The sequence below is a fragment of the Accipiter gentilis genome, chromosome Z (genome assembly GCF_929443795.1).
Source record: "Accipiter gentilis chromosome Z, bAccGen1.1, whole genome shotgun sequence".
NCBI lineage: Eukaryota > Metazoa > Chordata > Aves > Accipitriformes > Accipitridae > Astur > Astur gentilis.
The window spans coordinates 68,879,918-68,894,679 of record NC_064919.1 but is presented as its reverse complement, the minus strand read 5'-3'; the positions used below and the strand labels follow the sequence as shown (position 1 = coordinate 68,894,679).

At 37.5% G+C, this 14,762-nt stretch overlaps 1 protein-coding gene across 1 annotated transcript in view; it reads left to right on the top strand.

The window, feature by feature from the left end:
* MTREX (Mtr4 exosome RNA helicase) overlaps positions 1-14,762 on the top strand; it is a 51,453-nt gene that overhangs the window by 26,337 nt on the left and 10,354 nt on the right. Inside the window, exons 16-19 of the mRNA XM_049796204.1 lie at positions 7,041-7,191; positions 9,035-9,207; positions 9,508-9,576; positions 13,779-13,907. Of these exons, the coding sequence (XP_049652161.1) occupies positions 7,041-7,191; positions 9,035-9,207; positions 9,508-9,576; positions 13,779-13,907 (522 nt within the window). The remainder of the gene's footprint in view (positions 1-7,040; positions 7,192-9,034; positions 9,208-9,507; positions 9,577-13,778; positions 13,908-14,762) is intronic.

Sequence of the window (14,762 nt, the reverse complement as noted above, 5' to 3'; positions counted from 1 at the left end):
TCATTCAGCTGATTTCTGGAAACACTGATAAGCAAATGAAACTGTCAGTGGACCAAATGCCTTAAAATATGTCCTGTACTGTATCTGATTTCTGTCACGAGAGATACTTTATTGTTGCTTTGCAAGTTGCCTCTTTCATCTTTGTTTGCTTGTAATGTCCCTGTGAGTTAGTTTCGGACAGTATTTGCCATCTTACGTTCCCTTTGAAAACTTTGTACACGTTTTCTGTGAGAGGATGGATTGCTGAAAGTTATGTGCAAAATTTTCTCCTCTCTCTGCATGGGAAAAGTTTTGAAAATGTAAATATTTTTCTCCTACTCTAAGAGAGAACAGAGAGAGTAACCCTTAACCAAATGTACGTCTTACTCAACAGTGTGTGCCATTATGCAGCACTGACAGCTCTCTCATCTCTGCTTAGACAAGGCTTCCAAGTCTTAACAGTAATAAAAAAACAGTGAAAAAACCTTGTGAATATCAATTCCAGACACTAATCTTACTCCTCCCCAATCTTTATATCTTTCTAGTTTAAGTGGGCAAGAAATGGTAGGACTAGTAAATGTCAAATGCCCTGTTGGATGATTTGACTCTGTTAAGAAGAGACTCTGTTCTGAAACTGTTGGCAGTTAAACAGGGCACAGTGTATAGTGGCTATAACTTTCAGATAGTTCTTGACTAAATTATTTCTGTAGTTAATTGTTTATGGTCATGTTCTTGATTTTTAACATTATCAGCTTAAACCAATGATTCTTTTGCAACCCAAATCTTGGAAAACTTGAAGGGATGCTACTAATAAGTTGGCTTAAAATTTCTTGAGAAGCAAAGTGGTTGCAAGCACATGAAGTAGGTCATTAATTTCTGAGATCTTTAGTTGATATATCCAGGCTGTTCTCATGTATCCAGGCAGTTCTTGTCCAGAGCTATAAAAAAGCCTTCAAAATCATTCTGTTTTTTAAAAAATATTCAGAAATAAATCTGTTGTTACTGTCTGTTGAAGATTTCGGGTGGGGGGTATGCCTGCTTTGAAGGGGTGAGGAGGAGGGTTACTTGCAGAAAGGAGGCCAGAAAACTGGGATGGTAGTTCTCCAAAAACAATAAAGTCATGGACACAGCGTGTGTTTGAAAGTGGCTTCTTGATGCCTGTTCAAGGTAGTCTTTCTCATCAACCTTTTTGCAGCTCTGATCAGTTAGGCTTTTGCCCAGTCTTCTGCATGAGTGGTTGGTGGTTCTTCCTGTCTAATACGGAGCTTCTTCTCTGGAGACAAGGGAGAGGCTTCCTCAGAGACTGAGAGAACTTGAGGCAGGTGGTTGCAAACCCTAGCTTCTCAAAGAGAAGGTTGATGAACTGTGACAGGAGGATCTATGGTGGAGGGTGAGCTAAATGTCATGCACATGCTTCACAACACTTTTAAGAAAGTACGAAAGAAAAGCAATTGGTGTAGGAGCTGTTGGCACAGGGCTTGAGCAGAAAAAGGGATTGCAAGAAGAGCAAACCATAATGCAGAAGATATTAGTTAAACTATTTTGCCTCTTAATATATCTTAGCAGCAAGCAAAATCCAGGATAGTTCAACACTTTATACTGTTTAGGCTCTTCAAGAGCAAGTTAGGAATGGAAGGCCCACCTTTTCCATTTTCCTGTCAGTAAAATAGCCCATCTTCCTTCTCCTCCTGTTCTTCTCTTTCCTTCACCATATGTATCTGGCAGGTATCTTTAGGTAACCACTAATTGCGTCTTCAATGATCATGCCAATCTTTATAATTTGCCAGAAAAGCCTGATTGTCTACTCATGTTTTCTGTGTACTTAGCATAGAAGAACAACTGTATTTTGGTATAAGGTTTCCTAATGCAGCTGTAAAATCCATATGTTGCTAGTACGTAAATGAAGCATGGGCATCCAGGTGATTGCTGCCTATTAGATGCGAGTCTGATAGCCTGGAGTAGTCAGTAGAGACCAAGGCACCCTGCAGAATTCACTGCCTGTGCTGAGGGTGTAATAACTAAAGTGAATATAGTTGTATTTAATTTGGAGAAGTAACAGTTGCAGTTTTCAGAAAAAATAAGCTTCTCAGAATTTTTGATTTTGAATGTAGTATTACCTAGAGAACAACACTGAGAAAACAATTTCTGAAACTTGGAGAAAGATGTGTTTATGAGATGAAGGAACAGCAACAATTCACAATTTTTTTGCCAAAATAGTATTCGTATTTTAAGTGCTTTGTCTTAACAGAATAATCTTATTTTCAAATTGTAAAATGCTGATTATATGTTTAAAATAAAAATTGCCACATCAGCAACTGGCTCAAATGCTGCCTTTCAGATAAGTCCTCTCTATATAATCCTTGAAATAGCTGGGTTTTTTAGTTTGTTTTTAAATCACTCCTTCTTCACAGTTGAACTGTGCTGATTTTAAAAAAGCCTTTAAAGTGAGTCTGCAGGAATTGTTTAATCTTTCTTGGCATGTTCTGCGCATATATTATAGTTGCATAAAGTTCATTGTTTTCTTTTCTCACTTTATGATAACATATAAGTGAGGGTGTGACATGATTTTATTCTTTCAAAAGGTTGAAAATCTTGCAAGCACACAGCTAATTATGCCTTAAAGCTATGTAACGTTGTCAGAAATGGAAAGAGGGGTTCATAGTATGATCGGCGCGGTCACAGCAGCATTTTGTCAGATCTGCACTGGTCTGTAGATATGCCGGTGGCTGCAGCCAGCTGGTGGGTGTATTCCAGCTGCATTAGTTGATGGCTGGCTACGGCAGTGGACGTTGCTGTAGGAAAGAATCTAACCCACCATTAGCTGACACTGGCATAACTGCTGTGCTGTTCTTTAGTAAATGCCATTCTTTAAATGGCATTCTCTGTTGTAGAGAAGCAAGCTTTTTAGGGGGTGGTAATTTCTCTTTCCTGGAATAACTGATATATTTAGAAAAATAGGCAAGAGCTTGGGTACATAATTCTTTTAGCAGGTCTAAGGTAAAAGCTGAGTTATACATTGGTTAGTATCAGCAACAGAAGTTCTCTCATCTTTGTTTGGTGTATCAGACCAGAAACATCTGTAGAAACTTGAGTTTTCCTCTGCACACCACAGCTCAGCTATTGATGTCGTATTTATTGATGCATCTCTGTTAGTAGAAACCCATTTGTGGTAATTTCAGAACTGATGGTGTTATTTTAAATACTCATTTAATGATCTAATTTAAGAGGTATTTCTGCTCTGTGGTGCATCACTTGAGGTGAAAACCTATGTGTATATTTACGATCTGCTCACAGATGTAAGCTAGGATGACTGAATGAGCCTCTGGCTATGAAAAGCAAAACATTAGGCTATATGATTTATCTTAAACTTGTTTTACATGTGTTCATGTTGGTACTTCCTTACTATCAACATATGCTGAAGGCTTCTCTGTAACAGCTGGGATTTTTTCTGAGATGAAATAATCATGCAGTGAGTATGATTTTGGCTTTTGTAAGGTAATCCCATAAGGCTCTATATCTCTGGGATCTGTATCTATGGGATTACAATATTCTTAAATATCCTTGTGGTGACTTAACCGTGGCTGGACACCAGGTGCCCACCAAAGCCTTTCTGTCACTCCCCCTCCTCAGCTGGACGGGGGAGAGAAAATATAACAAAGGGCTCATGGGTCGAGATAAGGACAGAGAGAAATCACTCAACCAATTACTCTCATGGGCAAAACAGACTCAACTTGGGGAAAATGAACTTAATTTATCGCCAGTTAACCAGAGTAGGGTAATGAGCAATAAAACCAAATCTCAAAACACCTGCCCTCCACCCCTCCCTTCTTCCCAGGCACAGCTTCACTCCCAGATTCTCTACCTAACCCCCCCAACAGCGCAGGGTGACGGGGGCTGGGGGTTATGATTAGTTCATCACACGTTGTCTCTTGCCACTTCATCCTCCTCAGGGGCAGGACTCATCACACTCTTCCCCTGCTTCAGTGTGGGGTCCCTCCCACGCAAGACAGTCGTCTGCAAACTTCTCCAGCACGAGTCCTTTCCATGGGTTGCAGTTCTTCACGAACTGCTCCAGCGTGGGTCCCTTCCACGGGCTGCAGGCCTTCAGGCACAGACTGCTGCAGCGTGGGTCCCCCACAGGGTCACAAGTCCTGCCAGAAAACCTGCTCCAGTGTGGGCTCCTCTCTTCACAGGGCCACAGGTCCTGCCCGGAGCCTGCTCCAGCGCAGGCTTCCCACGGAGTCACAGCCTTCATCAGGCATCCACCTGCTCCGGTGTGGGGTCCTCTCTGGGCTGCAGGTGGATATCTGCTCCACAGTGGACCTCCCTGGACTGCAGGGGGACAGCCTGCCTCACCATGGTCTTCCCCACGGGCTGCAGGGGAATCTCTGCTCCAGTGTCTGGAGCACCTCCTCCCTCTCCTTCGCTGACCTTAGTGTCTGCAGGGTTGTTTCTGTTACATGTTCTCACTCCTCTCTCTGGCTGCTGTTTCTGTGCCCGCTGCACCTTTTTTTCCCTTCTTAGATCTGTTATCCCAGAGGCACTACCACTATTGCTGATGGGCTTGGACTTGGCTGGCAGCGGGTCACGGGTCCATCTTGGAGCTGGCTCGTATTGGCCCTATCAGACATTAGGGAAGCTTCTAGCAACTTCTCATAGAAGCCACCTCTGTAGCCCCGCTGCTACCAAAACCTTGCCACACAAACCCAATACAATCCTACATGTGAGGGAGTCTCAGATTCAAACTGTCTCTTGTTAAATCTGACATTAGTGCATCAATGGATGTGTATCAGAATTCCTGACTGTACATTTAAAATTGAAAGAAAAATATGTATATTGTGGTAATGTCATTTAAAATCCATTAAACTTAGCTTGATCTAAGAGAGCACTTGATAGGAATTTCAGCATTTGCATATTTAAACTAGTCATCAGTTGTTTCTTTAATATCCTATGCTTTTTTTGTTATGTATGATAAGGAAGTATCTCTGCTACATACCTTACGTTATAGCAAAAGGCAAAAAATGAGTTGCAAGAATATAATTGGTTTTAGGTAAAGCAAATCTTGAGCTTAAAAGAAGGTGTAGAGGAGTGTGTTTCCCAGTGTCAACCATTGCTGAGCTTCTAAAACATCTGATAGAATATGTTGAACTTTCAGCAGTCATATAGTTGCATGAAAAATGTCTTGAAACATCCTCATTTTCTTGTTATCTGTTTTAGTTGTTAGTCATAACTGAATTTACTCATAGGCTTTGTTGCAATGACAACACTTTTTAAGTAAACCTCTTTTATTTCAGGTATAGGTCACTTTAATGAACAGTAAATACTAAACCGTTGCAAACTGTTGCACTTCATCTTCTAACAATATACTTTCAGATTAAATTTCACTTGCCATTTTATTGCTTGTCATGCAACTCTGTGGATTGCTGGTGGTTTTAGTGATCTAGTAGTATTTTAGCAGACCTTGCTATTTTTCTGTCTATGCCTTTTCTAGATTTCTTAAGTCCAAACCTCTTTGAGTCTCCATCTGGAAATTTTGTTTTGAAAAAATACCAAATTACATTGGTTTTCTGTTTAGTAATTCACAAGAGTTTAGTTTTTTAAAATCCCTTAAAGACTTGGTAACCTTAGTTTGGTGGGGGTAGGGCTTGTGTTGTCATAAGCTTTTCACAAATCAGGGAGGTATGATAATCCACGTACTTGTTAACATCTTCAAAGAGCTCTGAAAGATTTGTGAGATCAACTTTGGTTTTTAAAAGGTCTATTTATGCTGCTGTTCTGCTGTATTCTCTCCAGCTGTCTGTTGCTTCTAGTTTCCACTCCTTTTGCTTTACAGAAATTGTAATTTTCTTCTTCGTAACTCCTGGATTTTCCTTGGATCCTTTCTGAAGAACTGTCAGGCACTTGTTCCTTTGATACCAATGCTACTTGAAATGAAAGGTTATGCACCACAGTTGGGCAGCTTCATACTTCAGAAGTTTTGGGCCTCTGTCGTCTGGTTGCAGTGACTTCTTATTTGGTTTATTAGGATGGCCTTCTCTGCTGACACTTAAAGACAGTTTCTCAAGTTTGTCCTTTGCTCTGAGAGGCTGTAGTGTTCAGGTTTTCTACATCTTTCTTGGACACTGTTTAACTGTTCTGTGTGTTCTTCGAATAGCTGGTTGTTTTAATGTGTATCAGTTAAATGTTTGCTCTTCTTATGATAATGTAGTCGTCTTTGTTGGTAAAATGTCCAGTACATTTTTTTGACAGACAGTAGTAGATGTTCTTAGAAAATAAGAATGGGGAAAGAAGGTAGTGATGTGGTATTTCCTCACAATAGTTTCCCATCATCCTTTCTTCTTAGCTTATTCAAAATACTTGTAAATACCACCTTGTAAAAAAACCCCAAACTTCACAGAATCCCAGAATGGTTGAGGTTGTAAGGGAGCTCTGGAGGTCATCTTGTCCAAGCCCCCTGCTCAAGCAGGGTCAGCTAGAGCAGGCTGCCCAGGACCATGTCCAGATGGCTTTTATATATCTCCACAAGTGGAAAGTCTACGACCTCTCTCAGGCAGCCTGCAAAGTAAATTAATTTTATAACGAGACATTACTTAAGTTGAAGAAGTTGTAGACTATTTTTGAACAGACTTCCCAAGACACCAGTGTGATCAGTAATTCTTAAGAGAAAAAGGTGTGCAAATAAGTTTTTCCAGAATGTTAAAATAATGGATTGCTTTCAATAGTTAAATCACTATTATTTTCAAGTTAAAATAATGGAATCCAGATAATAGACTATAAGAAACATCTAAGTTTTTCATCTAAACTTTTAATTTCATCCAGTTCTAATTTATAATATTGTAGTATAACTATAGATATGATGAGACATACAAATACTGTTATATATTCAGCATAATAAAATTGCTTGGGATTTGGTGAGACACGTAATCTAAATTCAAGGCAAGTTGTACTACCCATCAAAGCAGGTCTTCATAGAAGACACTGTGTCATGATTTATTTGATACATTCTTATGTACTGCAATTGATATTTTTTTAACTGGGCGGTGTTCTTGGATCTTTTTCAGGGTTCAGCTGACCCTTTAAACAGTGCATTCCACCTGACGTACAACATGGTATTGAACTTGCTTCGAGTAGAGGAAATCAACCCTGAATACATGTTAGAAAAATCCTTCTATCAGTTCCAGCATTACAGAACTATTCCAGAAATAGTAGAAAGTAAGTATTTCTATATGCTGTACTCACAAGAGTCAGTATAGAAGATGCTCCACTGTGAGGTTGGGTAGTTACACTTAGTTACACTTATAAGAGTTTATACCTGTGCACTTCTTGTCTTTCCTGCCAACAGTTGCCACTGCACCATTTGCTGTTATGTTACCATTTCAGGGAGAGTAATTTCTCTTGTTCTTAGGACCTATATAGATACACACTCAATCTATGAAGAGAGCTTTCCTCTCTGAGTCAGACAAGAATGGTTGTCACATGGCTAAACTGTAGGACAGGAAGAAGGAAAAGGGATTTAAAAATTCTTGCAGCTTTTCAGAAGTGCAGAGAAGAAAAGTCTTACTCTGTTTTGATATGCAGAACTTAGCTAAAAGAAACATAATTTTAGTATCTCATTACAGTCTCTAAAAAGAACTCAGGCACACTGCATTCAGAGTGGTATAGGAAAAACTGTTTAGTTAAAAGACAAAGCAAAATTCAGAGAGGACTGAGACATTATTTGCACTCCACTGAGTAACTAAATTTTGAGCCATGATCTTTAAATAGTGTGTTTTCATGAGCCAAAGTCAGTTTCCAAAGATCTCAGCCAGTGTTTGAGAGCGAGGCCTCTTTCAAACCTTAATCCAGAAGAATCTTAAGAACACAAGAGGTAACTATTTCCTTTGCCACTGATGAATGAACAGTTCACCTGTTTATTTGTTAATTGAATATTAAAAGAGAGAGTGTGCGTGTGTGTCTGTGTAGCTCTGATAGACATGCAGAAGGCGGGTTTCGATTCCCTTTGCAGAGTTTCTGTTAGTTTGCAGGTGCAGTATTTAAGATGGTAGTCAAATACAGTATGCATTTCCTGAGAACCTCCCTGTTCCAATTGGCATGCCTAGACATTCCTTCTGGCATTCCAGTATTGCTATTTAAATAGAAAAATGGAGCTGGAGAACCTTTTTCATGTTTCTGGGACATTTTTTGTTTGGGCACTATAGTGGGCATTAGAATTTTGTAGTTGCTTTAGCTGCAGTTAAAAACACAAAGGAGAGAAATGGTTGTTTAGATCAAGGAGGAAATTACACCATGAGTATGGATTGCTAGCTTTTTTTCTTTAAAAAGTTGGCAGCTAAAAATAGGGAGCACTTCCCTGAGCTGTCTCTCAAGTCCCAGTGAATTGGGGTTTCTCAGTCACCCATATGCATTCAAATAGCATGCAAGAGGGTGAGTTGGTAGAGAGGAAAAAGAGATCTTTATAATGTGTAAATTTATGTTTACTAGTGATATTACCAGTGTGAGAGAATGAAGCATGTTGCTTCTAATAAAAATCGATTTGCCTAAAGAAGGTGTAAAAATGTTGGAGGAAGAAAATACTGGTTTCCAACTGATGAAATCAGCATAAAACAGGTTAGGAAGAACATATTTTAACAACTTGCCTCTTGTTGGAACACATCCTGTTAGAAGATGTCTTTGAGCAATCTTACTTTCATAGGAATAGGTAGGAGAGTGCTGGTAGGCAGTGAATACCCTCCTACAAATCATTGCAAGTTTTTGTCCGAGTTCTGTGCAACCCTAAATCAGTGATGCCTGGACAATTGGGGGTCTAGCCTTCTTCGTTTTCTCAGGCTTGTTTATTTAAAAAAAAATATTTTAATATTAATATTTAATTTCATGTAAATAAAACCTAATTGACACATTTATAGATTTGTAGCTTTCTAGAGAATGGATTATTGTAAATGGAAAATGAATGCAAAAAATGGTGACAAAATACTAGTTATGTAGATCTGAAAATGAAACACTGATTTCTAAATCTGTGAAGTTATTCATTGCCATGAGAGTTTACTTTTTATTATAGGAGTGAGTAATTTGGAAGGACAGTACAACAAAATAGCAATTCCCAATGAAGAAAATGTGGTCATATACTACAAAATCCGACAGCAGCTTGCAAAACTGGGTAAAGAGATTGAAGAATATGTTCACAAACCAAAGTATTGCTTGCCATTTCTACAGCCAGGAAGGCTGGTAAAGGTAATTTGATTTTTCTTTTGTTTTGTTTTTATTTCAAATCTCTACCTGTCAGTGAAATTTGCAGGGTTCGTTTGTGTCTGCCATTTTACCATCTTGAAAAAAATTACATGCATCACACTGAGCAACAGTTTTGACTTTCGTTATGTTTGTTAAACGTTCAACAATGAATTAAAACAAATACAGTTTTCAGGATGAATAATAGTCCATGAGTGCTGTTGGAAATATCAGAAATACAAAAAGATAGGCTTGCTAGGACATGATTATACACGGGTTATGTTAACATTCTTGTAATATTTTCAGGTGAAGAACGAAGGTGATGACTTTGGATGGGGAGTGGTTGTTAATTTCTCTAAGAAATCAAATGTTAAGGTAAAATATACATTTTCTCCATTAGAAAAATATATATCTTACTGCTTTTTCTGCAAATGAGATAAAACGCATTTTCTTCATAGTTTTCAAAGGCAAAAAAAAATTTCCTTTCCCCTCAAATTTAAAAGAAGTTCTGCCCTTCCTGAAGTGAAAGTATAAGAAAAAAAACTATGGAAGGTGGGACAAACCCCAAGCCCTGTGTTCATTTTTTAACTTCTGGTATATTTGTGGAGGAATGCTTGCTTTTATCTGTGATAAGTAGTTCAAAAGTGCACTTGGCACTACAAACTTTTCAAGCTATTTAGTTTGTTTCTGAGGCATCCCCAACAGTGCTATACTAAGCTGTTTGTGGGAAAGATACTATGTCATCTACCCTCAGAAAATCTATAGGACCTATAAGTGAGGGTCGAGAGATAGGGAAACTGATGTTTGGCTCTACACAGAAGGTTGTCTTAAACTGGAGAATTGTGTTTTGTGTCCTAAGCTAGTGCATAAGACATGGGATTGCTTGTCCTCTTGTGGTAGAGTTTAGTGTTGGGAAATTAAAATATAAAGAGAGCAAAACAATACAAATGGATTCGGGGAAATGTGGAAGAAAATACAGAGGACGGTGATGCAATAGAAGCCAGATTTGTTTTTCCTTCCAAATACTTCGTTTTCATAGTTGGTCTCCACATAACTCCAGAGCTGATGTTTTGGTCTCCCTTTCAGAAATGTTTTGACAGGCTACTCTGCTGGCTAAATTAAAACCTAAGTTTAAAGTGTATTTTTCTGTGGTAGCATTTTTGCTGTAATTTTGGCAGGAGACCATTGGCATTAATTACTAGGTCTAAAAGAGAAGTTGTCTTGTCAAGTTCTGGTGGCGCCTGTACATTGTGGCACCTTTTGGTACCTCTCTAATATAGATTCATTAAAAAGGAAATGAGAAAAATGTGTGCATGCAGTACTTATTAAAAGAAATTTTGTTTTGGTTTTCCATCTTCCTTTTGGAAGTCACATTTCTTTCTTTTTCAAGTTGGAAAACTGGACTGTTACTGCTATTGCTTAACTTTTGCTTCTAGACTGCTTTTTTTGTAGAGCCACATGAGTGGTAAAACAGATTGCCCCCTCACACTAGCCTTCTATGTAAAATTGCCAACTTCTGTGTCACTGGAGGCATTTCTTCTATCCGTGTCATATTTTGTCCACATATATATTTGCCTTCCCTATCTGGCCTGTCTCATGGTTGTATAAAGCATTTAGGTTTGAACATTAGCTTTGAAATTACAGTGTGTTCTACAGGAGATGGCTCTGGCTCCAGCAGCACTTTTTTCATTAAGTCACTCTAGCAGCTGAGTTGAATTTTTCCTTCTGAGTTCTGTGGAAAGAATGACAATAGGTGCTGAAAATTACGGAACAGACTTAAAGCTATGTAACTTTTAAAATCAGTATGGAAGGACTAGTTTCTATGAGCAGAAGCAAAACAAATGGCTTAAAGAAGCTGTTATTTACCCATCCTAATGTGTCTATTCAATGCGTTTTTGTCCTGGGATACAGATGCATTTCCCCATTACTGTTTAATGTAGTAGTATACTTGGTATTGGAAATGCATCACTACTATGCCATGTCTTTAAACGTTCATCCGCTTGTAAGCTGTGACAGTTCTTTGGATTTACTTTCAGAAATGGTGTTGAATTCAGTCTATATTATTAGTTTTTCTTTAGTTGTAAATTTTTCTTCATATCATAGTTGCTAATGAAGTCCTTTTTGTAGTGAGGAATATATGTAATTAAGATTGACATTTAGGGTTACAGTATGTCTATTTCACTGAGTAATTTTCTTTGTTGCAGTGTGAAAGCAAAAGTATGAGTCATTGTCAGTTATGTTAATTGTTAATTATATTTAGATGTTTTTTCCAGCATTATTTCACGATGCAGTATTCTACTAAATTGTGAATGCAAATAGCACTTTATCCTGAATTACATTAGACAGAAAATTTTTTTCAACCAGTGGTGCTTCCTACATATAGTACAGTATAGTGGGCAGCAAAGTAGCTATTTGCTTTGGAATTCATAAAAAAAACCCAATATTTTTGAGTGAGAAATTTTATTTCCACTAGATTGTGCCAGCACTATGCTAGTTTTATTGCTGTACTGTTTGTAGTCCATATTGTCATCTGATCCCTGATTCTAGACATAAATTTTTGTCTGTTAATAGATATTAAAATTTGAGATGTGGCAATATGGTCTTCCATATTTAGATGATAATTAAATATATGTACTTCTCTGTTCATGTTTCTTTATAGTGTTTACTACATAAACATCGTTTTTAGTGCTGTGTCATGGTCATTGAATTTTTCCATGAGTCTGATGTTAGTAATCTGTGAATCCGAATTTGTTATCTGCACCATATTTCTTGATTTGCAGATATGATGAGCTGTCTTATCTTGTTTCATTTTCAGGCATATGAAGTGATAGATGTTTCAGGGTAAATCTAAAATCCTTGGAATACACCTAATCATGCAATATACTGCCAAAGAGGGCGGAATTTTATCCTTGAAGCATGTGAATTGATGCAGCGTGAATCAAAAGATCATTCAAACTTCACATGACAGAGATGTCTGTGACTAACAAATTTTTACAGGGTGTTCTAGTCTCCTTTTACTCTTGCATCTAAAAAACATGGCTGTTCCTGTTCAAGGGTTTAGTACCTGAAATGTTGTAGGACACCACTGAAGGAAACAGTACACATTCAAAAAGTAGTTCTAGATTAAGTCATGTCAGGTTAGCATTGTCTAAAAGCCATCAGTACATGTAAACTTAGAGAGAGTAGTACTAACCGCAAATGTTCATGACTTTTATACTCCTGATTTATTAATAGGTTTACAATACAGTTACTGATAGAAATAATTTTTTCCTCATAATTTTCTAGACATCTTTGATTCTAGTATTTTTTGTAACATATGTGCAGCTATGAGTTTAGTCTCTTCATTCAAGTCAGCATTATGCTTTCCATGGCTTTGGCTGGATACTGATTTGGTATATGTTGATATTATTTTAAAATTCTAATTCAGAGAACAGCAGTGCTATGGGTCTTATACATCGCTGTGAGTGCATTCTGCAAATCTAGGATAGAATTCAGAGGAGCAGTTTCTTCCCCAGCAAGTAATTGCATTTCTTGAAGAAATTATGTATCTTGTAGAACAGGATAACCCTGTTTTTTCTGTTTAGTTTACTATGGCAGTTTCTCATAGTCCTTCTGAGAATCTCTTAGAAATGCTGGCTGGCTCCACCCTGCTTTGCATGCAATGAAAGAAAACAGTATGTTGTAGATTTGTAATGAAAAATACTGCCTAGTAAAACTGAACTGAGTTAACACGGGATTTTGAAAGACTGTTCTCTCTTTCTCTCTCTCTTGTATTTGGAAGCAGAGAAGCTTGCGCATAGTATTTTAAAAGATAACGTCTGCCTTCAGTGTTAGGCCTATAACTTAGTTCTATTCAAAGTCATAAAAATATTTGCTTATATTAGGAGTGTATTTGAGCAACCTTAGTGCATATTGATCCAGTCAAATAACTAACATCAGGTTTTTTTAAAGCAGTGTATAATAAAGGTTATGACTTTGTGAACAATAGTCTTTAACCACTCTACCTGCATGTTTATGTTCTTTAAATGAATGTCAGATGTTAAAGTGTGCAGTTTGGGGTGCATAAAGATGTGGCCTGCAAGATGCAGCTTCCTGGTTGCTGCAGATACAAGCTGGTAACACTTTATTGTGGGGAAAAACATGAACTTGCAAATGTGCAAATGAAAGACATCTCCCAGATTTGTTGCTTTTTAAAAAAAAGGCAAAGTTTGGTACCACTAGCATGATGCAAGTATTTTGCATTACAGTTACAAAAGATACTGGCTTACTTTGAAAGAGTTACATCTGGAAGAAAAGGCAGAAGTACCTAAAGCTGCTAGTAGACTTTAGGCTACACTGGCAAGGGAGGATGGGGAAGGGGTAATGAATTTTTTAAGTGTGTTTTTTTTCTGTGAGGGATCTTTCAAACAATACTGATACCGTAGTTTTTAGAATTTACTGCATGACTGAGCTGATACTCTGCTAAGAGCAGTAGCTCATTTCATACCTTTAATATTGAATAAAATGCTTTTTCCTTCCTTTCTTGCTGGTATTCTAAAATAACTGTTATGGACCTGTTTTTTCTGTGCCCTCAACAGCCAAATTCTGGTGAATTGGACCCATTATATGTAGTTGAAGTGCTACTGCACTGCAGCAAAGAGAGTTTGAAAAATTCTGCTACTGAGGCTGCAAAGCCAGCCAGACCTGATGAGAAAGGCGAGATGCAGGTTTGTTACACGTTTATTCTCAATAGTTTCTTACAAATGTTCTTAAAGATTCTATTTCCAAAGTATTTGCAAACTGTGGTAAAAGAGGGATTGATGCATTAAGGAAGAGAAAGGAGCTGTACACCTAACTCTGCTTTCTTAAAAAGTTGCTGATTTCACTGAAGAGGAAACTTTCAAGTGTGAACAAAAGTTGTTACCATATAAGAAGTGCTTTGAAACTTAAGTTACTGTTCTGTTCTATATTTCAAATCAGTAGGTGAAAGACAGTAGCAGTAATATAAACAAAGTTATAAAAATGACCTACATATGTGATAAAATCTGCAGATAAGTGTCTATAAGCTGTTTTTTTCTTGGATAATTGTGCAGGATTTTGTGGGTGATGTGCATTTGTTCTTCTAGATTTGAGAATTTAGTTAGAATTTTTATAATCCTTGAGTAGTAAATTTTAGCAATGCTGTTTGGCAGATGCTTTTCTTAGCAGTATCTTCTGTCTCTAGGAGCAGGATTCTTTTTTTATTTCTTTATCATTTTCAGACCCCTTCAGCTTTGCAAGGCTATCTTATTCTAAAATTAAATTTAAATTTTTAGTGAAAGCATTTGCATTATTTAAAATTTTCAATTTGAAACCCTATATCAAGACAAACAATTAAAATTTTCAGACGAGAGTCAGTTGTTTAATTTGTCTGCATGTTTTTTTCACAAAGTCCATTTAAAGCTTGAGATACAGGATTGATTCTTCATGGTGTCTTCATGGTTTTGATAGGTATGAATAAGTATTTGCTGGTTTGATGTTCTCTATTATTAGCATTCCTAGTTAAGTATATGACAATAAGTTCTCTGGTTTGGATCATAAGA